The sequence below is a fragment of the Ostrinia furnacalis genome, unplaced genomic scaffold (assembly GCF_004193835.3).
Source record: "Ostrinia furnacalis isolate ACB-3 unplaced genomic scaffold, ASM419383v2 OfSCF7056, whole genome shotgun sequence".
Taxonomy (NCBI): domain Eukaryota; kingdom Metazoa; phylum Arthropoda; class Insecta; order Lepidoptera; family Crambidae; genus Ostrinia; species Ostrinia furnacalis.
The window spans coordinates 35,347-61,612 of NW_021137295.1; the positions used below are offsets into that span (position 1 = coordinate 35,347).

General features: G+C 36.1%; 2 protein-coding genes across 4 annotated transcripts; both read right to left on the minus strand.

Annotated features, from left to right (window-relative positions):
* Positions 1 to 689: 689 nt before the first annotated feature.
* On the minus strand, positions 690 to 7,812 carry cyp33 (peptidylprolyl isomerase cyclophilin-33). 2 transcript variants are annotated; one of them, XM_028319004.1, is made up of 6 exons: positions 7,516 to 7,812; positions 7,083 to 7,268; positions 5,538 to 5,556; positions 5,026 to 5,207; positions 3,137 to 3,309; positions 690 to 843 (listed from the first exon to the last, which is right to left on the minus strand). In XM_028319004.1, exons 1-6 carry the CDS (start codon positions 7,723 to 7,725, stop codon positions 699 to 701), a joined length of 915 nt encoding a protein of 304 aa, XP_028174805.1. In that variant the 5' UTR covers positions 7,726 to 7,812; the 3' UTR covers positions 690 to 698. The 2 variants fall into 2 exon arrangements, with proteins under 2 accessions (XP_028174805.1, XP_028174804.1); XM_028319003.1 differs by lacking the exon at positions 5,026 to 5,207 and having other exon boundaries at positions 5,433 to 5,636; positions 7,516 to 7,810.
* A 566-nt stretch (positions 7,813 to 8,378) lies between these two features.
* Positions 8,379 to 12,978, minus strand: LOC114363307 (uncharacterized). Of its 2 annotated transcripts, none has more exons than XM_028318993.1 (6): positions 12,564 to 12,978; positions 9,991 to 10,065; positions 9,583 to 9,718; positions 9,172 to 9,417; positions 8,931 to 8,993; positions 8,379 to 8,846 (listed from the first exon to the last, which is right to left on the minus strand). In XM_028318993.1, the coding sequence occupies exons 1-6, from the start codon at positions 12,588 to 12,590 to the stop codon at positions 8,614 to 8,616; spliced, it is 780 nt and encodes a 259-aa protein (XP_028174794.1). In that variant the 5' UTR covers positions 12,591 to 12,978; the 3' UTR covers positions 8,379 to 8,613. The 2 variants fall into 2 exon arrangements, with proteins under 2 accessions (XP_028174794.1, XP_028174793.1); XM_028318992.1 differs by having other exon boundaries at positions 9,991 to 10,179.
* Between the last annotated feature and the right edge of the window lie 13,288 nt (positions 12,979 to 26,266).

The window sequence follows — 26,266 nt, forward strand, 5'->3', positions numbered from 1 at the left end:
ATTCGTATTCGGTTCAATCTACATTCGGTGCATCTCTACTACAAAGCTTCTTGTAGTTCATAATTTTTTGTAGACCAAGCAACTTGGAAATAGGTCAACCTCGTCCGACCTCCGCGAAAATCTCGTTTTGATGGTAAAACCCATTCACTGATGAAATCAAAAAACAATCCGTCTATCAGAGAGCTGTAAAATTCGATGTTTCATCCGGGAAATTGAGCATTTCCAGTTTATGCGGTATTATCAGGAATTTTCGCCGTTTCTTTTGCCCAATTTTATGGAAGCAAACAAAAGATACACTTGNTATACCTACTTGGTATTTATTCACTATAGACATCTGTATTTTGTTTATACTTTGCGCCAATGGACTTGGACAAGGAATGGAATATGAACATTATTAGACCACACTTTTTTAAGTAACAAGTTTTGATTTCCTCTCATTTAAAAAATAGCAATTTTGGAACTGAAATGTTAGGTACAATACTATTGCTGTGGTTATAACGTTTATTCGCATTATTATTTTGTTAGCCGCACGTAGGTTTTATTTTACAGTGAATTTGACTACGATGAAATTGAGCGTTGAGTTGAAAATGGCCACTACAATAATTTTCTACTTAAAAACTACTTACAGAGGGACTAAAATTCTTGGTCTCGATCACGATCTAAGAAACAGTGAAAATAAAAGACAACAGTATCCTTAATCACTGTAATTCTCCACAATTGCTTATGATAACTTTAGCGGACACCGCGCCTCCCTTGCTGCCGTATTTCTCCATCTTCTTCATGACGTCCAGACCGGAGATCACGTGACCGAAGACCACGTGTTTGCCGTCCAACCAATCAGTCCTGTGGATATAAATGGATAATATTAGTAATTTATTTATTTACTAGCTTTTGCCCGCGACTTCACCCGCGTGAAATTTCGTTTATCACAGATCGTCATAAATTATAAGCCTATAATATGTTATTCTGGGTTATAAACAATAATACTGTAAAGTTTCATCAAAATCCGTTCAGTAGTTTTTGCGTGAAAGAGTAACAAACATCCAAACTTTCGCATTTATAATATTATAGTAGGATTTATTTAATCAAATGGAAAGAAACATTGAAATCAATACAAACATGTTTATAATGTCGCCTTAATTAAAAGCTGCCACGACATGTGCATAGCGCCATCTAGCCCCAACGTAAGCAATTAATATGCTTGTGTTATGGGTGCTAGCTTATCGGATATAACTTTTTTTAATACATAGGTAGGTACATCCAGAGCAGACCCGTCACAGAAATTAAAATGCATTATTTCAATTTCTGTCCGGCCGAGAATGAGGGCTATCGTTTTAGCGCTCACCAGTTAGCGCCACTGTAGAGTAAGGTCACGGTAATACTATCTATACAGTATTCCAACTCGGCCAGATTTTTGAAATAAATGTCAACAGCCGCGCGGTACGTCACCGTATGACAACATGCGATAGGGCTGCCCACCAGACCCTATTTTCATTACATCTGCCTACTTAGAATTTTTATCTAGTTTTGTGAATGTATTTTGTGATTGTAATTTTTTATTTTACTTTGACAAACAAAATAACTTACTGAATGAAATAGGATAAAATGCATGTTGTTTTGTGATTATTAGATTTAATTAAAAATTATATATGTGTTAAAATTTAGTAATAAATCCTATATATTTGCGACCGTAAAATGTATGCGCCTCGACTGAGGTAAATGGGTTTATAAGCCGACACTGGCTCATGTTAACATGTGCATATAAATGGTATACTTAGTGAAGTCAGAAAATTGAAATCATCATTTTAATAATTTTAATTTGCATAAAAATCTGATTTTATAAATTTTATTTTGTATGAAAATTAAACAAATTAAAATGATATCACTGACTTCACCATACCATTTATATGCATAATATGTTAACATGGGCTAGTGTTAGCTTATAAACCTATTTACCTAACACCCTGTATAAATAGGTAGTTGTAATTATTTTTATAAAAAAGATCGCTTACTGTTTCAAAAACAACACATCATCCGTTTATTACCGTGGCACATTCGCGACACTCCCGACTTTTGCATGTCGAGCGCATACCGAGATTTGAATTTCGAAGGAAAGTTCGCGTTTCGTCCGTTTATATGAAGTTACAATACTGTATGATAGTATTACCGTGGTAAGGTCCTGTCACTTGCTAGTAGCGAAGACAGTGGCACCAACTGGTGAGCGCGAAAGTGGTAGGAGGACTATTGCATTTGCACTCATCAAGATGGCGCCACTGTAGAGTAAGGTCCTGTCAAACGCCAGGGGTGCCAACTGTTAAGTATAAAAACGATAGCCCTCATTGAACCCGGGACCTCTCGGCATAGTAGTCCGTTCTGAATCACTACACCAAACGGCCGTAATGTTTATATGTATTATGTCGCAAGTAGGTACACTATGCCGGATATTGACCGAGACGAAGCGCGAGCACGCACACCCAAGTAAGACTCACGACGACACTAACTGAAGTGCGTGTTTATGTTACGGTCAAAGTGATAAATGTGAAAATTATGAATAATCGCCGGTTATTATGAATAATCACCGCATGATTTGGTAAATGTGATTAATATGAGGTCATTTATGTGTGTATAAAACTAAATAGACGGCTTAGGGGTGGCCCAAGGCCCACCCCCGCCGCACCTTAACCTATTTTTCACTTTAAATCAAAACATTATGTTATAGGCATCATGGAAAAGTAATATTATGCAAGAAACATTAAAAACTCATTATGCCAAATTATATTAATATATGATATCAAAACGTTCAAAAGTTTGGCTGTACGCGAGCACGTACATAAGATGTTGTTCTCTTTTATGAAATTTGTTAGTACTAAGGTTGAATTATTAAATAATCACTGTTAAATGTGATTAATTTATCACTTTTACCGCGACTGTCGGTAATTATTCATAATAACCGGTTATTATTAATAATTTTCAATTTATCACATTAACCGTAACATTTACACTAAATTAAGTCTCGACTCGACCAATTTCCCGCTTAGTGTACTTGCGATCCAACTATCGGCCAAATAAAAGACAGTAGTCTGCGCCTGAGCTTGGCAAATTACACCTAAATGACTTCAAAATGATAGTTACTCACTTAGCAGTACATAGGAAGAACTGTGACCCATTCGAATTAGGTCCAGAGTTGGCCATACTCAGAATACCAGGGCCTGTATGTCTGAGCGTAAAGTTTTCGTCTTCAAACTTCCTCCCGTATATTGATTTCCCACCTGTCCCATTGTGGTTGGTGAAGTCTCCGCCTTGACACATCTAAGGTTGGGTAGTTAAGGAAATAAATGTCTTATTACACATTAAAATTAAAATCCCAACTAATATTATAAATGCGAAAGTAACTCTGTCTGTCTGTCTGTCTGTCTGTCTGTCTGTTACGCTTTCCCGCTTAAACCTCGCAACCGATTTTGATGAAATTTGGCATAGAGAGAGTTTGAGTCCCGGGAAAGAACATAGGATAGTTTTTATCCCGGTTTTTGAAACAGGGACGCGCGCGATAAAGTTTTTCTGTGACAGACAAAATTCCACGCGGGCGAAGCCGCGGGCGGAAAGCTAGTAAAAAATAAATAAAATGATATGATAAAACTTTGTTTATAAAACATTTTTGATCTAACCAACAATGCTATATTTTTTGATTTCAATGTTTTTTCTCAATGTAAACATTATTTTTTATTATCTTGTGCCATTTCTAACTTTCATTTAATTTATTAATTAGCAGTAGGTACATACCAACTAAATATTTGGACATATTGATTTCAGTTAATCATAATTAATTATAGTAAACTGATAGATAAAGCGACTTCGTACGCGTGGACAGGCCTGGCTCACTCCGCGCGGTACATCCGATAATTACCTACAGCGAAGCGCCCCGCCGGCGGGTATTATATCAGTCGAGTGTCACGCGCTCGCCCGTCAGGACGCTGGCGTGCGTTTTATAATGATTATAATTATATGATCGAAGTATTATTTAAAAATGGACATAAAGAGAAAGAAATATTGTGCGGCGTTCGGGTGTTTAAATTCGAAAAGAAATTACCGGATTTATCTTTTTTTTTCGCTTCCCAAAGATGCTGAAAGGTATGTTGGCCATGTAGGTAATCAATAATAAAATTCTTAGGATAGTATAGGATTCTTTTTTTTCTGTAATAGTATGTTTAATTTATCTGTCTTATGTTAAAATAGGTATGAATGAAGACATTGTAATAGAACAAGTTTTTTTAATCCTAATTAGGTATATTTGAAATGTTATTTTTACTTACCTACATACGTACCTCATTACAAATAAGTAGATTAATTATTTTTTCACTAGACAGCAACCCTAACAGCGTAAGAAGAGTTCAGAGGCACGCGATAGAAAGAGACAAAACTTGTAGGTGAATAAAATTGTAGGTACGTAGTGCTGTGCGAGCTGAATTCCACTGTATCGCGTCGCAGCAAGACTCGCATTTATTTAAATCGTCGTGCGGAGTAATCCTTCTGTACCTGTACTATTACTTATTCTGTGCCTTGGACCACGTTTAATTACTAATGATGTTGATAGATGGCGCTTAACGGCTTCCCCGCATGAATATTTACGAACGTCAAAATTTTAACCAATGACGATAGATGGCGTTTTTTACCCACGTCTTAATTTTATTTATTTAAATTTAGTTTGTCACATATCGTCATAAATTATAGCCTGTAACTATGTTAATCTGGGTTATAAACAATAATACTGTAAAGTTTCAACAAAATCCGTTCAGAAGTTTATGCATGAAAGAGTAACAAACATCCATCATGACATCATGACATTTATAATATTAATACTAGGAAGGACTTTAGATACATAGTTCTATTTAAAGTAAACACTATTATTGTGTTCTTCATTTTCAACAATGGAGCAATATTCGCTTGGTGATAAGTACAATCACATATCACTGTATTACTGTAGACAATACTGGAGAAATGTCCAATAGAACTTATTAAAAAGGATACAAAATCTGGAATGATTCTGTGAAAGCTGCTGCCCTGGTATCCGAAACCCTTCTCATGTGTGCACAGCGCTCTGAAGTTCTCCGCTGTCTTCGGGACTACGTCAGCTCGCAGCATCATTATTATCCTGCCGATCTCTTGCTTGCCCACGCTGATGTCAAAATAGACTTGGGGATTCCTCTTCTCTACAGGTTTTGCTGGTGCTTCCTGAAAATAAATAAAATAATAATAAAATTTATTTATTTCTCTCACAACAGATTAGAACATACTTAGGAGATAACATTATTGATATCTGTTTAACTATAGATCAGCATTGTGAGAGCTGGTGCCTATTGTAGATTTTAAGAAAATCTATATTACAGGTATAGGTAAATANAAAATTGTCCAATAGAACTTATTAAAAAGGATACAAAATCTGGAATGATTCTGTGAAAGCTGCTGCCCTGGTATCCGAAACCCTTCTCATGTGTGCACAGCGCTCTGAAGTTCTCCGCTGTCTTCGGGACTACGTCAGCTCGCAGCATCATTATTATCCTGCCGATCTCTTGCTTGCCCACGCTGATGTCAAAATAGACTTGGGGATTCCTCTTCTCTACAGGTTTTGCTGGTGCTTCCTGAAAATAAATAAAATAATAATAAAATTTATTTATTTCTCTCACAACAGATTAGAACAGTCTTTCCCAAAGTGGGCGATAACGCCCCCTTGTGGGCGCTGCAGGCTAAAAAGGGGGGCGGTAAGAGACCCAGAAAAAAAATCGGGACGTTGACGTAGAGGCTTCTGAGGCGTCATTTACTAGGAGGTTTCTTAGACACCGACTGAGCACTCGACTCTCGACTACAAATGGGGCGCTGAAAAGAATTTATTCTCAAAGTGGGCAGTAGACAAAACAAGTTTGGGAACCGCTGGATTAGAACATACTTAGGAGTTAACATTATGGATATCTGTTTAACTATAGATCAGCATTGTGAGAACTGGTGCCTATTGTAGATTTTAAGAAAATCTATATAACAGATATAGGTAAATAAAGAAACATTTAAGTTGTCACCAATAATATGCATTTATCAGACAAGATGTATGTTAATTCCACTTAAAGGCCTGGTTTCCACTAAGGTGGAGCAGAGTTTTGAATAATAACCAATCAGTTTTAATTATTTCCACTTCTCTGCTCCTCTCTGCACAGCACCACTAGCCATAGGGGCCGCACAGCAGCCGCCGCTGTAAAATTTTATAGAACAACTAGCTTTTGCCCGCGGCTTCACCCGCGTGAAATTTAGTTTGTTACATATCGTCATAAATTATAGCCTATATGTTATTCTGGGTTATAATCAACTAGCGGCCGCCCGCGACTTCGTACGCGTAAATCCCGTTTTTCCCGCTAATTCCCGTTCCCGTGGGAATTTCGGGAATTCCTTTCTTAGTGCACCTCTACGGTACCTAAGCTACGTCCCTTCCAAATTTCAAGTGCCTACGTTTAGCCGTTTAGGCTGTGCGTTGATCTGTCAGTCAGTCAGTCAGTTTCTCCTTTTATATATTTAGATATACTATAAAGTTTCATCTAAATCCGTTCGGTAGTTTTTGCGTGAAAGAGTAACAAACATCCACACAAACTTTCGCATTTATAATATTAGTAGGATTTGACGGCGCGACACTTCTCCCAACATTTCCTGGGCCGAACACTATTAAATATGAAACATTATTCTGTTCATACATTCTGAGTAAATGTTACTTTAGGTTGTCCTTTATTGTCCGGTGCACAGCCACATTCTATATTTTTTATGGACATTGTAATAAGTAATCAGCACAATAATAAAGTTAGATTCTATAAATTAATTAAGATTTCTGCAATAATTTAATTATGTTTACATTATGACATAATAGAGTTTGACAGTGACAAACAATATAGACAATTTTACAAATACAGATAATGTAATTTGACTTTTATTACAACCTTTTCCCAACTTAAATGAATTTTGAAAGTAGGAAAAGGTTCATGATGATTTTTCAAATAATGTTTATGATTCCATTTAGAAAAAGCACACTGAATTCTACTCATACTTACACTGTCTGCGTCTGTTTTTTCTTTAACTCCGTTTTCTTCGCTGTCTTTGTTTATAGGTAGCGTCTCACCAGCATGCTTCTGCAACCAATTGTCATCGGACCAAACCGGCCGAGTGGACCCTTCTTTAATGCGTTGCGGGGCTGCTATGTTCACTCTGATTGTTCGGCCAAAGAGCTCCGAATCATTCTGGAAATTATAGGTTACATTGATAAAGATTTGTACAGAATGTAAATGTTGATTAACACAGTATTTGATATTTTTCACTAAAAATATGTGTTACGTTACTAGTACACAACATAATAATTCAGTAAAAATATGCATTAATTATCTCTAAAACTCACCAAACAGCTTCAAAATACACTTTGTTAGCGTCATCCATTGATAGTTGTTTGCTAGATTAATGTACACATTTGGTGCAAGATACTGTACTCACCATGTTGTCGATCGCAGCGGCAGCATCTTCAGCGTTTTCGAACTCGATAAAAGCGAAACCTCTGTGCTTTTCTGTCTCATAATCAAGAGGTATTTGCACGTCCACCAGATCACCGAAAGGAACGAATGCTGCATTGAGAACTTTCTCGTCAACCTCCTCGGCGAGGCCGCCTACGTATATCGTTCGCTTTGAATTGGGTTTGCTCGACATTTTATACAAAATTCAGATAAATCCGGCGATGTTTTGAAAAATAACCTCAACAACAAAACAACATGAATTGACAGTTTTGACAAGTAGTGTTGTATAATGATTGATCAAACATATCGATATATCGATAGACGCATATCGATGTTTACTTTATGTTNTTTATGTTGTTGTCCCTTTCCAAGCCCCAATAAAATGTCAAAGTATTATTAGTATATCGTTATAGAGGTTAATTACCAGTTTATAAGGCTAAAATTAATAATGAGAATCGCGGCGAATTTGAATGTAAGTTTTAACAATTAATAATATTATAAAAAATCGCAGTAATTTTGGGTTTGAATATAAATTCTGAACTCTGTAAAAAATTTATAAAATAATCTATCAAGTTTTTCGTAAACAATTTTCTTAAATGTAATATTTATTTCAAACTTTAATCCAAAAAAATATGTTTTACGATTAGTCGATATTTTCAAACAAATCATCACATACAACACTAAGCTACTTGTTAAAATCCTGACACATTTTTCTTGTCAAATATATTATTGCAAAAATAATATTTCTTACAGCCTACAAAATGTAAAAAAAAAACCTTTTTAATATTAAAAACATTTAATTAACTTTTTACTTGGTACACATTATTATATTAACCAAACCAAAATTATAAACTAGAATAACATAATCGTAATTTCACTAACACGTCATGCATGAACAAGGTCATGGTAAAATCAACTTAAACTGAATATTATTAAATAGCTTACAGTAAAATCCACTTAATATCACTTGGCTATCCTTAGTGTTCACAAACTAAACCTCTTATAAACTTCTCTTAGCAAAATAAAATTCTTACCACATAACTTCATCAACAACATTTTAAAGCTCCAAAATAGATAGATTCTATTCATTATCATCAAGGGGCAGTTCATCATCAGTCTTATTCAGGGATTCCTCTTCTTCATCACATCCAGGGGGCACGTAAGTGACACTTACATCTAAGCTTTTGTCGCAAGTGGGCAAATAAACTCCAAACTTATCTTTCGGATAGCGATTGTAGGTGCCTTGTCTAGATTTTAAGGTTTCCAGTATTTCTTTTTTCTTCAGGTCTGGATAATCGGGATTTTCTTCGTAACCTGTTAAGAAAGTGTCCAATTAAAGCAAACAGTCGTACTTACTTATAACGAGTCCAGTTACTTACTTAAAATTTAATTTGTTACCTTTGAAGTCAGTCTTCAATCTGTTTACTTTGCTAGGCAGCTTATCAGTCATCAATAGTTTCACTGTAAATACAAATAAAAATATGAAAAGGTAAAGGAACACGGAAAAATTGCCATGATGGTTCTGGCAAACCGCTCTGCATTGCAACAGTACAGTAGGTACAGGCGGAATCTTGCGTTTTGCCAGAAGAATACAGGATAGTAGGAATTTAAGCTACATGACTGGTGGCGGTATACTAACGTCTGCGCTTTTCAGATGTAATACGCCTTACGTCGTCTATAATAGAGTCGATAATCCCAGTTATCTCTTGGATCTTTGGTCCCCAGACGGTCTCGACCGCCTTCTGCATACAGCCCATGAGACACAGATAGGCTTCATCGTAATATAGCTCGTGTTCTCTCGCCACATACATGTTGTTCAACGCATTGTTTAGAGCTTGAGTCACCAGCTGCCACAATGCTTCGTCCAATCTAGGAGTGACTTGCTCTGAAAATATTGTAATTTTATGTAGGTTAAGATTTCATTAGCCAAATACATCGCGACAGAATGAAGTCCTTGCGACTATGCACATAGCGCGAATCTTCAGTTTAACGCGATGTATGTACTTAGTCTAGGAGTAAAAAGGCAAGACCAGCTTTCGGGCTTTTTTACCTTTAACAGCAATAGTGGGTAGTGTAGAAGCAGAACTGGAATGAGAAATGAACGAAGAGTAGACAGAATCAATCGAAGGAGTATTCAGTGATGGACACGCACAGTCTGGGACAGACCCTGGACGGGGTATCGGATTCTGTAAAAAAAGTTTTTTGAGATATAAAATTTAATTACTAAAGCCCACCATACTCGGACATAGCAAACTACGGAAGCAGTTGTGACTGCTCAAGCGGTTCCGTGTAACTAAGTATGTGTGTACGTAGAATACTGTTGCTTGCTATGCAGTTGCAGCTTGGAGCTGTATTCGATGTTTCAAGCTATTCATGTATGGCAAGCCGAAATTTATACAATGCGGAGCTCAATTTATTTAAAAAAAGTTATAAAAATCTCTTCAAGTCATTGAATTACCTGTCTGTATTTCTTCCTCATCTCCTCCCTAGGTCCAAACCTATTGTTTTTCTTCAGAACCTCCTCGACTTCTACCTGTAACACATCAGCGGGCCTGGTGAAGAAGTACCCAGCGTCTCTCAGCTCAAAGCGATCTATGACCGGCTTCCTGGACATGTGGGCAATGAACAGAGAAGCGAGAGCTTGAACCTGGAAAAAGAAGTACCTTTACGTGACCACGACCGCTTTGAAAAGAGCGAAACGACAATGAAACCACTGAGTAGAATTTTACATCTGAGAAACTCTTTTTAGGAACACGAGCTGGAAGATAATAAAAAGGATTTAAAACATATTAGCTTACTTCAGGATGCTCAATGAAATATTGAGCCTGGCTTCTAGCCTCGTCCTTGGGGTCAAAGAATTCCTTCGGATGCTCATACACTCCGTCCCAAAACTTCATCGGACCAGGGTTCCAGGTCATCTTTACCACAGATACCTACTTTACCTAAATGAATATTAATCACTTGAATCCTAAACTTATTTTATGCTTAATTTTCATTAATTTTATAGTTTTTCTCTTAGCATGTTCCGACTGAGATTCCGACACAAAGTCAAATGTCAATTTCTTTCTGAGACGTCTTCCCAAACGTCTTATTTTTGGAAATTATTAAAAAGTTAAGTTGGAAGAACTAAGTAGGTAGGTACTTCATGTAGACCAAGAGCTAAGCTAAGTCCTAGTCAATGAGGGCTATCATTTTAGCGCTCACCAGTTAGCGCCACTGTAGAGTAAGGTCCTGTCACTTGCTAGTAGGGCATGAATATCGGAATCTCGGAATCTCGTAATATCGGAATCTCGGACTGCGAGATCCGATATTTCAATTCCGATATTGAGCGACCCAATATCGTAATATCGGAATCAGATAAAAGTTTTAATTGAGATTTTAAACAAAGCGTTTAAACTCGGCACAACCTGCCACAAAGCCCAAAGTACATGATTGGCAAAGACCGATGATTTTCTCATGTCTCTCACCATCACTTTTTGTTCCACTGCAAATATTTTAATATCTTTACTAACTTAAGTTAACTTTATTTATGGTTAATTTAACTTGACCTTAATCAATTTTAGCATTTGCCATAGGTACTTGGTCCACAAAGAACGACATATCAACTCCCTTTCAAACATTAATTTTACTGGACATGGACCCCGTCAGTTCAGCGTACTATGTGCCCTGCCCATTGCCACTTCAGCTTGCTAATCCGTCGGGCTATGTCAGCGACCTTAGTTAGTTTACGGAGCTCCTCATTTCTGATTAGATCTCGTAAAGAAACACCAAGCTTATCCCTCTCCATAGCACGTTGTGCCCTATATTCAAAGGCCACGTTTTCGAGCCGTATATCATCACTGGTAACACACACTAATTGAAGACTTTCGTCTTCGTATTCGACGATTTACCTCTTTCTCGAAATTGCATCTAACTACCTAGCTGATCGTTTGTCCGAGATAGACATACTTACTTGTCAACAATCTCGAGAATCGAGCTCCTAACCGAAACTGGGTAAGGAGCAACATGGACATTCGACATAAGCTTCGTTTTTTCCATATTCATCCGAAGGCCTACCTGTTGGGAAACTCGATTAAGGTCTTTGAGCATTGTGATAAGGTCTTCCAACGGTTCTGCCTTAGTACGCAAAACAGACAGACAATGAGGCAGCAAGGTTCTGAAGTGGAGGCCACGTACCGAAAAGCACAGCGTAGGACTCATAACCACAAGGTAGACCGACGACCTCATAAAGGTAGCAGGAAGGCGCTGAATGCAGGCCGCCACCAACCGGCCATTGTGAAAATCAGCATCGGAGCCTGTGTTGGACCTCCTATGGCTGACATGATGATGGTTTTGTGAGTTGTACATCGATAATCAAAAAGGAAGAAATTACAAGCATATTCAAGTTTTTTACCACTCTCTACAATTTTTGTAACACGTGATTTGAATGACTCTAAAATTCGTTCCGCCAACATAAAACAGGGTAATATAATAAAGGAGTAAAAAAGTTTGTTTGATACCTGTGATTTTACAAAAACACTTTAATTATTTGCTAGTCCATATTATAGGCTCATTATCAGTAACCATTCATTATCAGGTGATCCGTCTGCTCGTTTACCTCTTGTCACATAAAAATCCAAATGCAATGGATAGGTACCCATAACGTAAAAATGGTTTTAAAATACTTCAATTTTATGAAGTGCTGTTTTGTACCAAATTAAAGATATTGATTAAAATCATTATTTTATTGTAAACAATCCAGAATTCTTACGAATATAACCAAATATTAATTTTATAGCACATGACCTCAATTCCGATATTAATATCGGAATTCCGATATTGAGATCTAATATCGGAATCCAATATCGGAATTGAAAACCTTCCGATATTACATGCCCTACTTGCTAGTAGCGAAGACAGTGGCACCAACTGGTGAGCGCTAAAGTGGTAGGAGGACTATCGCATTTGCACTCATCAAGATGGCGCCACTGTAGAATGAGGTCCTGTCAAACGCCAGGGGTGCCAAAAAACGATAGCCCTCATTGAGCTTACCCCGCATAGCTGATGCAAGTTTCCCATGGTGTGTTTGTTTATTTAGTCAGTGCCAGATTAAGACTACTTGATGCCTTTTAAGCAATCCACAGCTCCACACCTGTATGCCAAGGTACTAGGTAATATACCTGGACAATATTAATATTAAAGTTCTATCTACATCTAGGCAGTGTCTATATGATGTGGACACTGCCTTAATCCTGCTTCTTAGCATTATTTTATTTGCTATCTCTACTTATCCTCTAGGTACATAATTATTTGTGTCTTTTTAAGCTTCTCGTAGATGCATTGCCATCATTAATTAATTGCCTAGACATTTTCCGCTAGATAAATTATTATTTACCGCAGTCCGTCCACACAAATACATATACCATAGGCAATTATTAAAAACAAAAAGCTACAGAAAACTTTTAACCCCTTAGCAGACAGCAAGATCAAAACATCTTAGTTAATTTGTGAACCATAAGACAAGTAAAAAAGTCAGGGTTTTTAAATCTATATAGAAAAAGCTCTTGACCTGCATCTTACCTGATGGAAAGCGATAATCAGGCTGAAGGTGGCGAGTTTTACTCGGAATCCTCAACCACAGAGGAACTGGCTATCTTACCTCCAATTACCGGAACAAAACAATAGTGTTAACATTGTTGTTATGGCGACAGACTTAGGCAAGATGGTGGCAACTAGATAGGTGGACTTAGAACAAGTCCTACCACCAACCAAACCGAACAGAAAAATCTGACCCACTGGGAATCTGGCTTCAAGCAGGAAGAGTCTTAAAACACTAAACCAGAGAGGCGGTTAGCGGGAAAATATTTCCCACTCCTTTCGTAAAGGGTTAAATGAGACCTGCAGAGTATAAAACAAACAAGTCGTAAACATCTTTAACAAGGTAGCCCACCGCAGCAGTTACTTGAAGAATCAATAGCATAACATGCGGTTACAATCATACGAGTCCCTGATAAATAATAATTAGAACCACTAATATGTGTGCATCCGATAGAGAATCGATTATGCAGATTGCGAATGAGCATTTGTAGCATTGGTTTTTATGATCTCGATGGTAATGGATACAATTGAGTACAAAGTGGACTTAACATTAGATTTCAATAAGTTTTAATTGGATATGAAAGCAAAGTTCGCCCTATTTTACACACACGAAAAGCTTCAACTGTTTTATAAAACAAAGGATGCCCTACCCACGTGTTATATGGCTATCTACCATGGAATAAAATTGCCTCCAAACATAATAATAAAGTCCTTAATATGAAAAAAAACTTATAACTCAACTTTATGTGGATGCCTTTTAGAACTAACTAGATCTTCAAAACGATAGTGACTATCTCTCAATAATATCTATTTAATTTACTATTCAATACCTAAGAAATAATAATACCACGTGGTAATTTGAACACCGATTTACTCTGTAGTCTAATAATGGCGGATGCAGTTTATTTACGCTAAATTTAATTAATCTCTGCTATCGGAGGCTGGCGGGAAGAGTGAGGTACCTAGCGGAAGACAGCCGATAGCGCTGACGGGAGTGAGATACTTAGAATAACCGTATGAAACGGCTTTTGGCCTTTTTGTAGAGATAGCTGGTACAGTCGCACGCTCTATTGCTACTATAAATGATATTTGAAGTTTTGTAAGGGTCTATTTCGTAAAGGTAGCAGGGAAGCGCTGGACGCGGGCCGCTACCAATCGATCAACATGGAAAGCATTGGGGGAGGCCTATGTTCAGCAGTGGACGTCCTATGGCTGAAATGATGATGATGATGAAGGGTCTATAAGATGGCATCAACAACATTTATCAAGTAAACAATAACTGAGTATTTACCGTTGTCATTATCACCGGACACGTCATAAAGTAATCCCTTCGTTTTTCCATTTCACATTTATCTAATTTCTTACATTTTACGTTACATCGCAGCATTTATTGGAATCTATTTCAAGACCTAAGCTCATAAAATAACTAAATTACAATTTGCTGCCCTTCCACATTTGAAAGCTAATATTTCTAGCAAAAATATGTGTTGCAAAATTGCAATTTTGATGCATTTTCTCAGCGAGCGTACCCGTCCGGTTTACACCGTCCGTTATTAGCGAATAAATACACGTTAGATCCAATTAACTCTAAACCTATCCATTAATTGTTGTACAAAGTAAGCTTGGAGCGAAAGGAAACTTAGTTAGTTATCACCACTTTACCAATTTCAAAAAGCGAGTCTTAATTGGTTAACATTTAAAAAATATTGTTTCAAATAGTAAAGTATCACGAATTTGTAATTGATTCAGCATTGAATGTTTAGTTTGTGGATTTTTTGTACATAAACCGTACCTATTTCGCTGATATGTTTTTCTTTTACAAAATAACTTTTCTATCTTTACTAGCGGCCGCCCGCGACTTCGTAAGTGTGGATCCCGTTTTACCCCCTTGATCTATCTTACGCGGTTTAAAATTTTCATACAAATGTTTTTTCCCACTAACTCCCGTTCCCGTGGGAATTTTGCAATATCCTGTTGTAACTAAGCTTTAAGTTTACCAAGGTACCTGCATGCCAAATTTCAAGTGTCTAACTTAAGCGGTTTAGATTTTTCATACAAAGGATTTTCCCGCTAATTCCCGTTCCCGTGGGAATTTCGGGAATTCCTTTCTTAGTGGACCTCTACGGTACCTAAGCTACGTCCCTTCCAAATTTCAAGTGCCTACGTTTAGCCGTTTAGGCTGTGCGTTGATATGTCAGTCAGTCAGATTCTCACGTACCTAAATCAAAACTAAAAACTTTAATTAAAATTTATTTATAGCATGGGCGGTCCAGCCAGCTAATTTATCGATTGTGACCATTAGATGCAATTTAATCCATGCATCAATTATTTCATGGGACACCCATACAAATTGACCATCGCTTGCGGCCGGCAATACCATAAAATACTAATTTCCGACGGATTTAGCTTTATACAGGGTGTATGGGACAGGTTGGGAAATATTACGATGACTTTAATTAGGACTTTCTCTTATCCAGCCCGTTTTTTGCGGGAACGGTTTTATGCAGGATCTCGTTTTGTAGTATAAAATGTTTTAGTATTAACGTTCACACGAACATCCCGTTTGTAGGATCCCGAAAAAACAAAACAATCCAATTCGTAATTCGAATTTCAAACAAACACCATGACAGTCTCTTCCCGCAAAACTGAATTACCGTGTGGGAACAAGCCCTACATTCATGCTACGGACGGGCCCCTGGCCTAGTAGTTCACTATGACCGAGGTCGCGGGATCGATTCCTGATCTATTTAGAGTAGGGATGATAAGGATATGTAGTTTCGGTTATGGATACGGTTACGGATATAGGAATAATATTATACCGGTTTCGGTTACGGTTACGGATATTTTTTTATTTCGGATATCAGAAAGTTTCGGTTCCGGTTACGGATATCTGCGCTTTAGAATGCAATTTGCAACAGTTGTCAATTGATGTAAACATCGAATAAAAAGTAATAAAAAATAATAAACATTGATAATAGATGGCATTATAAAGGTAAATCAGGCTGTTATTGTGCTGTTATGCCTTTACATATAGTGCTAGGTATACAAAAACAATTTAAACTGCCTACTAACTAAATCCAAAACTATCCGAAACTTTTAAATCGGTTAAGCTTACGGTTTCGGATATTTTTTTTATTTCGGATATCCGAAAGTTTCGGTTACGGTTACGGATATCCATAACATCCCTGATTTAGAGCACTTTCAAATTAGGTGCGACAAACGCGCGACGCGCGTTTGTCGCGCTGCTAAATCGCCTAAATGTGAATGCGATCTTAGGCTGAGTTGCACCACCTAACTTTGACCGTAGCTATAACGATAAAACTTTTAGTAATGGAGTTTGACAGATTTTTGACGTTTGACAAAGTTAAAGTAATATGGTGCAACCCAGCCTTACTGTATTAAAATCTGTGGTATAGTATTACCGTGGTATTACAGTTAAAGTTTTAGTATTGTAATCATGCATTAATATTTGTTTGTATGAAGGTGTTGTTGGTAAATCTAATTCAATAAATTAAATAATTATTTATTATAAAATATAGCGTCATTAAAATCCTTTAGGGGCTGGATAAGCAATTACATCCTTACGAGAATAGGAGTTAGGAAGGATAGAACCATTTGTTTGAATGATGTTACAATAATTGTACACGTATTTTACATGATAAATAACAGACTCTAGATAAAAACTGGAATCCGCGCAAAAATTAAATAAAAATAAAAATGTGATACATTTATTATTTGTTTGTTATTAGGTATGACATATGAGGCTCTTACTTAATAAAACAGAAAAAAATCAAATGATAGCGCGAGCCAACAGAGCACAGCGCCATCTAGCGGCGAATCATAATATTAAATATTAACTTGTTTGTGATAGTCGGTGGTTTGCTTGATATTAGTGATTAGTTTTTTTTTTTATTATACCTGATGTCAAGTCTTATTTATTCTTATAAAAATTTAGTAATATAATCAATTGTTGGGTTTATTTTATTCTTTTTAGAGAGCATTAAAAGCTTCGCTTTTTGTTTTTTTTTTATTATACTTAATTACCCTGTAATATAATATTATAAGTTCATGCAGATTATCAATAACAGTGCCACTTCATAGGATATTAACATGTTTATGACTAACTAGCTTTCCGCCCGCGGCTTCGCCCGCGTGGAATTTTGTCTGTCACAGAAAACTTTATCGCGTGCGTCCCTGTTTCAAAAACCGGGATAAAAACTATCCTATGTCTTTCCTAGGACTAGTAGGATGAACATAGGCTAATATTTTCAAAAAGGGATATTTACCGGCGGTACGAAATTCGTGGACATAAAAGTAAATGAATTAACGCATTTTATTATTTTGGACTAATCTACTTATTTAGATTGATAATATTTAGACCAATTACTACTACCTACAAGGTGGACCGACGACGTCGTAATGATCTATTCAATGGACTAACTAAGTAACTAGTAAAATAAATGGTAAATAATGTCAACTCAAACTTAAAATTGTTAGGAAAACATGTACTAGTTCTTGTCCATGAGTCACATTTGTTGAGCACCAACAAAAGAGTTTTAATTGTTTTTTAACTTTTTCTTACAAACAAAATACTTAATTAATCACACTTCAATTTTGACAGCCTAAAAAAGTTGTTTTATTTAATACATTTTATCCATATTTTAATTCATTTCATACATTAAATAATTAATTTATGTCGTTAGAAACATAAAGGTGCCGAAACCCGAACACGAAGAGTGCTTCGGAGACTTTTAAGTCAGGTACTTGAGCTTAACATAAGTGTTAAATTAAGTATTTTGTACCTGACTGTACAATCTCCGCATAATCTATTGAAACAAGCAAGCACTTCCAGCTTCCATTTATTATGAGTCCCGTAGTTTGATAGTCTAATGCCCGTTTTCACCATCGATCCCTTAAGCGTTTGCTAACTAAATATCACTTTGGTTAAACGATTGCCTAAACTGCCCACTAACCTAAGTTCGTTTTCACCATGCTATAGTAAACCTAAGTAGGGACTCTTTTGTCAGGTGGCGTTTCTTCGTGCGCCTAGTGACGTTTGAAAAACCGGTACTTTCCGATAAAATATTTTATTGGGAATATCTTACGTATTTCACAGAAACAAATGAAATAAAAGTAAAACTAAGAAATAGTTGACCAAAACTGATGTCTTTGTGTATTTTTGAGTTATTATTAAAGACAAAAAAGATATTTGGGCTATTATGTAATCTGTGGTTTGGGTGCATAATGTAATTCCTTTGCCTTAAAAAAAGTAAATGTCAAGATGACTGCTGCACCACAATAAATGAAAATAAAAATGTACCTACATATTGATTTTGATAGATATTTTGTTGAGTTCTGTGTGTAGTTGCGATTTAACGATAAAAACGACAATGGAAAAAAGAAATGAAGCAATTTTTTCCCTCAAGGAAAAAGATAAATTGGTTATAATTTTACTTGCTTACAAGGATACTGTACGAGCACGTCAGCATCGACCGCGACCTACGTGCTAGCCGACTGGCCCATGAACCCTCAACGTGCACCGTAGGCATTCTACACCGACGGCACATTGGACTGGACACATTGAATTGTGTAAATCTTGTATATAGTAATAGCATAACAGTAATAAACCAGATATCAACCGTCCGCGTTGTGTTTCATTTACCCCCACTGAGGCCAAGAAAGCCTTAGTGCAGCCCTCCTTTCTATCAAATCTTTATTATATTATCTAATTATAAGGTATTGTTAGGGCTCTAGGGACTACAAACGAAGCCAGAAATATAGCTTGGTTATGAGATAAGTTATGAGTGACCAATATTCCTGTATTATTATTATGTGGCCGCCTAAATAAACTTGAGTGAAAAAGTGTTTACACTGTCTCAATTGCATAAAAAGCTCCAAAAAATCATTTAATTCAGTTTCCATTCCGCCGAATAGGCGTGATTGACAATATAACTGTCACCTAACACTTAGGCGGCCGAAAATCGGGCCCCTGTTTTAAAGTGATCCCATAAGGCCTAAGGTGTCCCTTATGTGTTGGTGAAAACGAAATTCCTGTTAGGTATTACCTAATATTATTTAAAGGTCGCTTTAAAATTAGGGATTGATGGTGAAAACGGGCATAATAATAATATTTTTCGCAAAATCCATAATTAATAAACAGTTATAAAATATGTGCTTTATCTCTCACATCTTATTTCTAAGCCGTGGTAGTTTCCTACTATTAAAAGGTAAGATAAACGAAAGCGACTAGTTTTTTGTTACGTTTCTAAAGTATAGAATTTAAAGACGGACTCGCTGGACCGACGATCTGGTGAAGAGTGTAGTTAGAGACTCTACCATCAACAGAAATAGAAAGATGGTATTAGGAGTGGCAGGCGTCAATTTTATTTCGAGGTAAGTAATTTTTTTTACCAACACTGCTTTTTACAATTGGGTTTTTGCCACCACTCCCCAAAAATTCTAAAGCACAACTTTTTAAAAAGGCTCTTCATTCTGGTCATAACAACTTAATGAACTTTAAATTACCTGTTAATTAGATTAGATTTTTGGTTGCATTGTAATTGAAAAAGTAGTTTTTGAGTTGTGAACTCAAATAATGTCGTCACTGGCTAGTATTGAAGTAGTTCGTCGGCCGTTTGGTGTAGTGGTTCAGAACGGACTACTATGCCGAGAGGTCCCGGGTTCGATTCCCGACCGGGCAGAAACTGAAATGATGAATTTTGATTTCTGTGACGGGTCTGGGTGTTTTCTATGTATATTAAGTAAGTATTTACAAAAAAAAGTATTTAAGTATGTTTATATCCGTTGTCTAGTACCCATAGTACAAGCTTTGCTTAGTTTGGGACTAGAAGCGCAGTGTTAAATGTCCAAGGATATTTATTATTATTACAAAATATGGGAGTCTCGTTTTAAAAAGTACATACGTCAATTGATTGGTGGTGGAAAATACCCTAATAAAATACATAAATCGATTGTGTTTATACGTAGGTACCGCATGCGCATTCAGGCAAGTAATCTTCATGAAAATATATTTCAAGTTAATAATACCTAAGTATTCTTAATGGCATAGAACATAAAGTACAGGTGCCAATTTATGATCTGAGAATTGCTTACTTGCTTCGTTGGTTACTCAGGATGCACATTTTCGTACTAAAATTATAGTTTAAACTCGATAAATCGATAAAAATTGCACTTTATATAACAGTACTTAACAGAAATAACGACTTAGTAATTTGATATCGTATTAAACAATATCAGTGTGCAATAAAACGGTAAGATGTTACAATTTCGAATCGTTTTTATGTCAATTTTCTTATAATACTCGTATTCGTTCGTTAAATTTTTTGCATTTACAATTAATACCAAAGCAGTACTTTAATCTAATAAGAGAATATCATGTACCAATAATGCGATCGTAAATGTTCAATTAAAAACATTTTGCTGTGATAAAAAGAAGTAGCGTGCAGTCGATATGTTTCTTTCGCCTACGATAGCAGATCAAATACGAGGCATCTTATACGAGTCTAATTGTAATTTAAGGTAAGATTTTGCAACTAAAATGTCTCTAAATGTGCAGTTAACTAAATAGTGTAAGATGAAGGAAAATGCTAAAACTAGTATCAAGACTTTTGAATTTGTGAAACAATCAAAGTATTATTCAGAATTAAACAAACTTTTGTAAAACTACTAGCTACGTGGCAGAAATAATAGCGACATTGTGGCATCGTAGTAATTTTATAAACAAAACAATATTTTGATGAACACTATAAACCAAATAATTTGATGTTATAAACCTACTTAGTTAAATCGCTGATGATGGCCGTATTTCTTGATTTCGTTGACATTAAAAGCTTGATTTCATACAACATGAAAGCGCAAAGCTTCCTAAAAGAAAATAACGGAGTGACACGACAAGGGTTTTTCATTTTTAGCTTTATTTGGTACGGCACTAAGTATAAAGATATTATAATTTACATTAAAAAAGTTTTCCAGTTCTATCTCTATGGCTATCAGTTCTAGTTCTATGTAGCCGTTACTATAATTTAAAACCCTTAAAAGGTTTTAAAATAATTCAACAAAATAATTAAAAAATACCATGTATGCGTGTTACAACGATTATCATATTACATATATCAATTAATCGATATTGACTACCGTGGGTATGAAATATATTGGAAAGCCATATAAATACGAATACTAAATTGGCGCTTCTATTCATGGCGAAATATATCAATGCCCTATTAGGGCACATAATGGTAAGGAGAATTTCAAAGCAAACTTAATGCTGTATGCCAGGAAGTTGTCCTGCAACCGGATCATGAACTTGGCTTAATTGGTAGTGGGTTCGATTCCCGGTCGAGCCAATAAAAATACCAAACTTCTTACTTGGTAACACTGCATGCTAGTAGTTGCCTTTGATTTAGCACTATGACATTGTGTTAGGACCCTTCTGTGGAGTATGGCGCGTGTTATTAAAAATGAAAATCTTTTAAATATGAATTGCTTCAATATAAAAAGAATCCCCGCTGCTGCAAGACACTCGAATTTTCAGAAAATTCCCTCAGAATGATCGCGGAACGGACTCTAAAATTAATTTATTGACTGGATAGGGCTAGCTATAATTTAAGGCGATGTTGTTATCTCAATTTTATCGACTAAAATGTCCCCATATGTGCGCCCACCACCCCCCTCCTCTTGGAATGGGTGGGGGGAGGGGCTTAAATTTTTAAATTTATTTTTTATGTGACTACATAAAAATTCATTGTATTTCTTATGTGCCCGTAGCCCCATCCTAAACACACTGTATAATGTCAGAAAATACCTTTCTGTGATAGACCGAAATTAACAAGGGCAAGCAAAACAGCAAGCGCAAGCTCGTAATTACATAAAGATATAATTTTTTAAGTAACAACCTGGCATTCGAACCCAGTGGCCTAGGACTAGGATCCGCGCCACGATAAGCTTTTATTTAACACTTTATTAAGGCCATGTACTTGTCGTCTAAAATCGTCGATAAGATTTTGTCCTTGGTCAAGGATCTAAATATTCAAATTGTCCATCTCAATAAACTGTATCATTAAGTTTTATGACATAGTTATAAATATAGCTGGCTATTTTTAGATTACCTACTCTTATGTATATGTATGTATGTATAGCTTATTTTTATTTTGACGCTCAGGGCTGAATTAATTTGAATGTAATTAGGCATGTCGACCATAATTATCATATTAGTGTAATAGGCACAATTACACCACCTAACAACTGACGTACTTATACTTTTACTGGTATAATCCACCAAATCGATGTTTCTCCATAAAATTGGTGCCTAGTTAAGAAATTAGATTAATTAGCCATCTATTTTTTTTAAGTTGTTATAAAATAAGTAAAAATATTGTTACACTATAAAGTATTAGCTTCTACCCGTAACTTCTTTATCTTCTTTATTATTTTTTCTTTCGCATGAATTTTAGCTTGTCCATACCTTATGGGTTAACATTGAGTTTTCCTTATAGCCAACACGAGGAATTATTACTGATTCTCCAAACAAAAATGTTTGTTACCCCTTCGAGGAATATTTTCCAAACCATAAGTTTATGCCCTTTTCACCTAACTAAATCCAATCATTCTCTAACTATACCAAAATTCGTCAAAATTGGTGATGTAAAAAAGGCAACAAATAATTACTTTACGTTTGTTCTTGTTTTAGACGTTCTATGATAAAGTTTGAAATTATTGTAGATATCTGATTGGTGTTAATAAAATCGAAAATGTGTTCACTTCTGGATTACTGGATAATACGATAACCACATCTTGGAAACATTCATGAAATGCAATGACTTTGACTAAAGAAATTAAAATGAAGTCTTCATATTTTGATAGTAAGGAGCTTTTACGTCTCATACTTTTTTGCTCTAACAGCCTTTCCTAAAGATGTGCAATAGAATAAACAGAATACAAGAGGAACACTTTCTTTCCAGACAAGCGAAGCCACGGGAGGAGCCTTCTAACAAATATTGATTTCATTATTTAAACGTCAGCCCTTTTCGCTATCTCCGAGGCTTTATTACGCCAAAGCTTCGCCGCGGAGGCAACCAGTTAAGTGGGATACCTGCGGTTGGTCTATTTTTTCCGTTTTGTCTAGCGCGAGTGACGCCAAGCGGATCAAAATAAACTGGATAGGCGAAGACATGTCTGGTACACATGGACCGTAAGAATGAACAACNCGGGCAACATTTGATGGATTTTTAATTTTTGTAAGTGACGATGTACACAAAAAGTGTAGCACCATTTACTGGATAGAATCTTTTAGCTGCCCTGTGTAAGCTGCTACAAAATTATGCGCGACATGCAGACAAGACTTGTTATTGGCCCGTGTATTTATTTTCCCCTGAAAGTATTCAGCCATGAAATATTTCTAGAGAAAATGAAGAAAACTCATGAAGCAAGAAACTGGGGAGAGGATTGAGCACGTTCTAAGAAAGCCGAAACAGTACTTTGAAGGTAGTTAATTGAGGCTTGACCTCGACTTATAAGGAGCGTTGCGTAGAAACTCTACATTACGAAACTCAACTTTTTTCGGATGATAAGCCTTCAAAGTTGTAAGTTCAATGTAAAGATAGCCACTGAAATCTGTTGCAAAGAAAACTTAAATCCCATCAAAAACAATACTTGTCAAAAAAACCAAGTCTCGCAACCCAGTTGTTCTACGGTAAAAAAGTTGTGAGATCCATATAATACCAAGTCGGTCATTAATTTATTCAGTCTCTACTTATAAGACTTTCTGTCTTAATGCGTCCAGTCCCTAAGACCACGATCGTGGTCCATAACAATTGAAAATCAATTGTGTCTGGAATCTCCGTACTCGAAGCATTAAGTTGTTACGTAATAATTAACAGCATCTTATAGTGCTGCATACCAATATTAAAAATCTTTATGTTTTATATAACTATATTGACTCGGCCATCGCATGAAAACACGTGTAAATTAAATTATTTAGTGCGATGGCCAAGTCAATATAGTTATATAAAACATAAAGATTTTTAATATTGGTATGCAGCACTATAAGATGCTGTTAATTATTACGTAACAACTTAATGCTTCGAGTACGGAGATTCCAGACACAATTGATTTTCAATTGTTATGGACCACGATCGTGGTCTTAGGGACTGGACGCATTAAGACAGAAAGTCTTATAAGTAGAGACTGAATAAATTAATGACCGACTTGGTATTATATGGATCTCACAACTTTTTTACCGTAGAACAACTGGGTTGCGAGACTTGGTTTTTTTGACAAGTATTGTTTTTGATGGGATCTCATTTCTTTTTGTATTTTGTAAACAGTTCTACTTTTTTCCTTTTCGGTACCTTTTACTTATTCTATATATTATGTATACCTATCAGCAACGAATTTTCTTAAAGCCCTCTCTCTGACTTATGAACTTTTCTTATTTTTGTAGGTAGCCTTCCGTTTTCTCTTTTCCGGTACTACTTGTTGAGCTTCAGCTACAGTTTTTCTAAGAGCCCACTCCCTGTCTCTATGCTTTTTTCTGGGAGGCTTTGATGTTACAATTTTTGACAAATCTGGACGGTAAATGCTTCTTAGTCTGTTGTATTCACAAATTGAGGATTCCTGCGCTTTAACACTTCCAAAGTCGAGATTAATTAGATGTAAACCGCCCAGACTTATAACTCTCGAAAGTGCCACGTAAGCTTGACCGGATGTGAATACTGCAGAACCGATATCCATCAGTGCATTATGTAGACTTAGTCCTTGACTTTTATGTATTGTTATAGCATAGGCTATACATATGGGAAACTGTTCGCGATGAACATAAGCTCTATTAATAATTTCAAATTTAGTTTTAACCGGACAAAGTTCGTAAACATGTTCGTTATTAAATGTTATGTATATTTTCTTAATGATTTTTGTATTATCCGGATCAACCTTTACTCTTTGCACTATACCGATAGAACCATTAACTAAACCAAGACTCACGTCAATATTTCGCCTAAGCATGACTTTTGCTCCTATTTTTATAATTATGTTTTCTTCCAGGCCTGCTGTCATAGAAGCATCATCTTCATATTTTTTTATGCTTTCACGAGCTCTTTTTGTTAGGTATTTGGGGCAATCTAAGCTATCTACAGCTGTAAGTTTTATTTCGGGATGTGGGAGAGATCTAAGCATTGCAGTATTTAATTGTTGACACATGTTTTTTGTAGGTAATAAGCAAACGGTATCATTAGGAAGTTTCGAGAGGTGTTCAATTATTTCAACCAATCTGTTTTCATTTGAATCGGATTTAAGAGTTATTAATCTAGTTGAGAGTAAGGTACGGTCTTTTTGTGTAGTCACACCTAATCTTATTCTGTTAAGCATATCAACAAAGTCAGAATCATTGATCTGTCGCATGTTGATTGTAAGTTCATCGTATATGAACAATTCAATCCACAGATTCGGCATACTGAGGGAACCTAACAACTTGTTAGTTTCAGCATTGGTTAGTTTTTCAAAAGGGGACTTTTCTCTTACCGGAGGAAGCTGTAAGAGATCCCCGAAAACTACAAGGTGTTTTTTTCCAAACCACCCATTTTGATCGTCGTTTGTGTCAAATATCTCAGACAAGCGTAAATGAATATAAGTTAAAGTAACATTGGATATCATAGACACTTCGTCTATAATAAACAACACTACTTCTTTCAAATCTGACCTCAAAACTTTGAGCACTTCATCAGAAAGTGGCTTGTACTTTGGTGTTTGTTTGTGTTCCACAGGCAGCTGCAATAATCTGTGTATAGTTAATCCATTCACATTAAATGCAGCTATTCCTGTTGGAGCACTAACCGCCACTTTTTTGTTTAGATACGACTTTACCCAAACTTTAAGAGTTTTTATTAAAAAGCTTTTTCCTGTGCCACCAGTTCCACTCACAAAACAACGTAGAACATCAGCGTTATTATCACTTGTGTCCATTTTATTTGTGATCATATCGAAGACTCTTTTTTGATCGGCATTAAGTTTTGCGATCATACTTTGAAGATCAATCTGCTCTTCTTCTACCAGATTGATTCTCTGAAACTCATCCATTGCGTTTGCAGCTTCCACAGCTTCAAAATCTAGAGGGTTTTCAGGACCTTCATCATCATCAACAATTT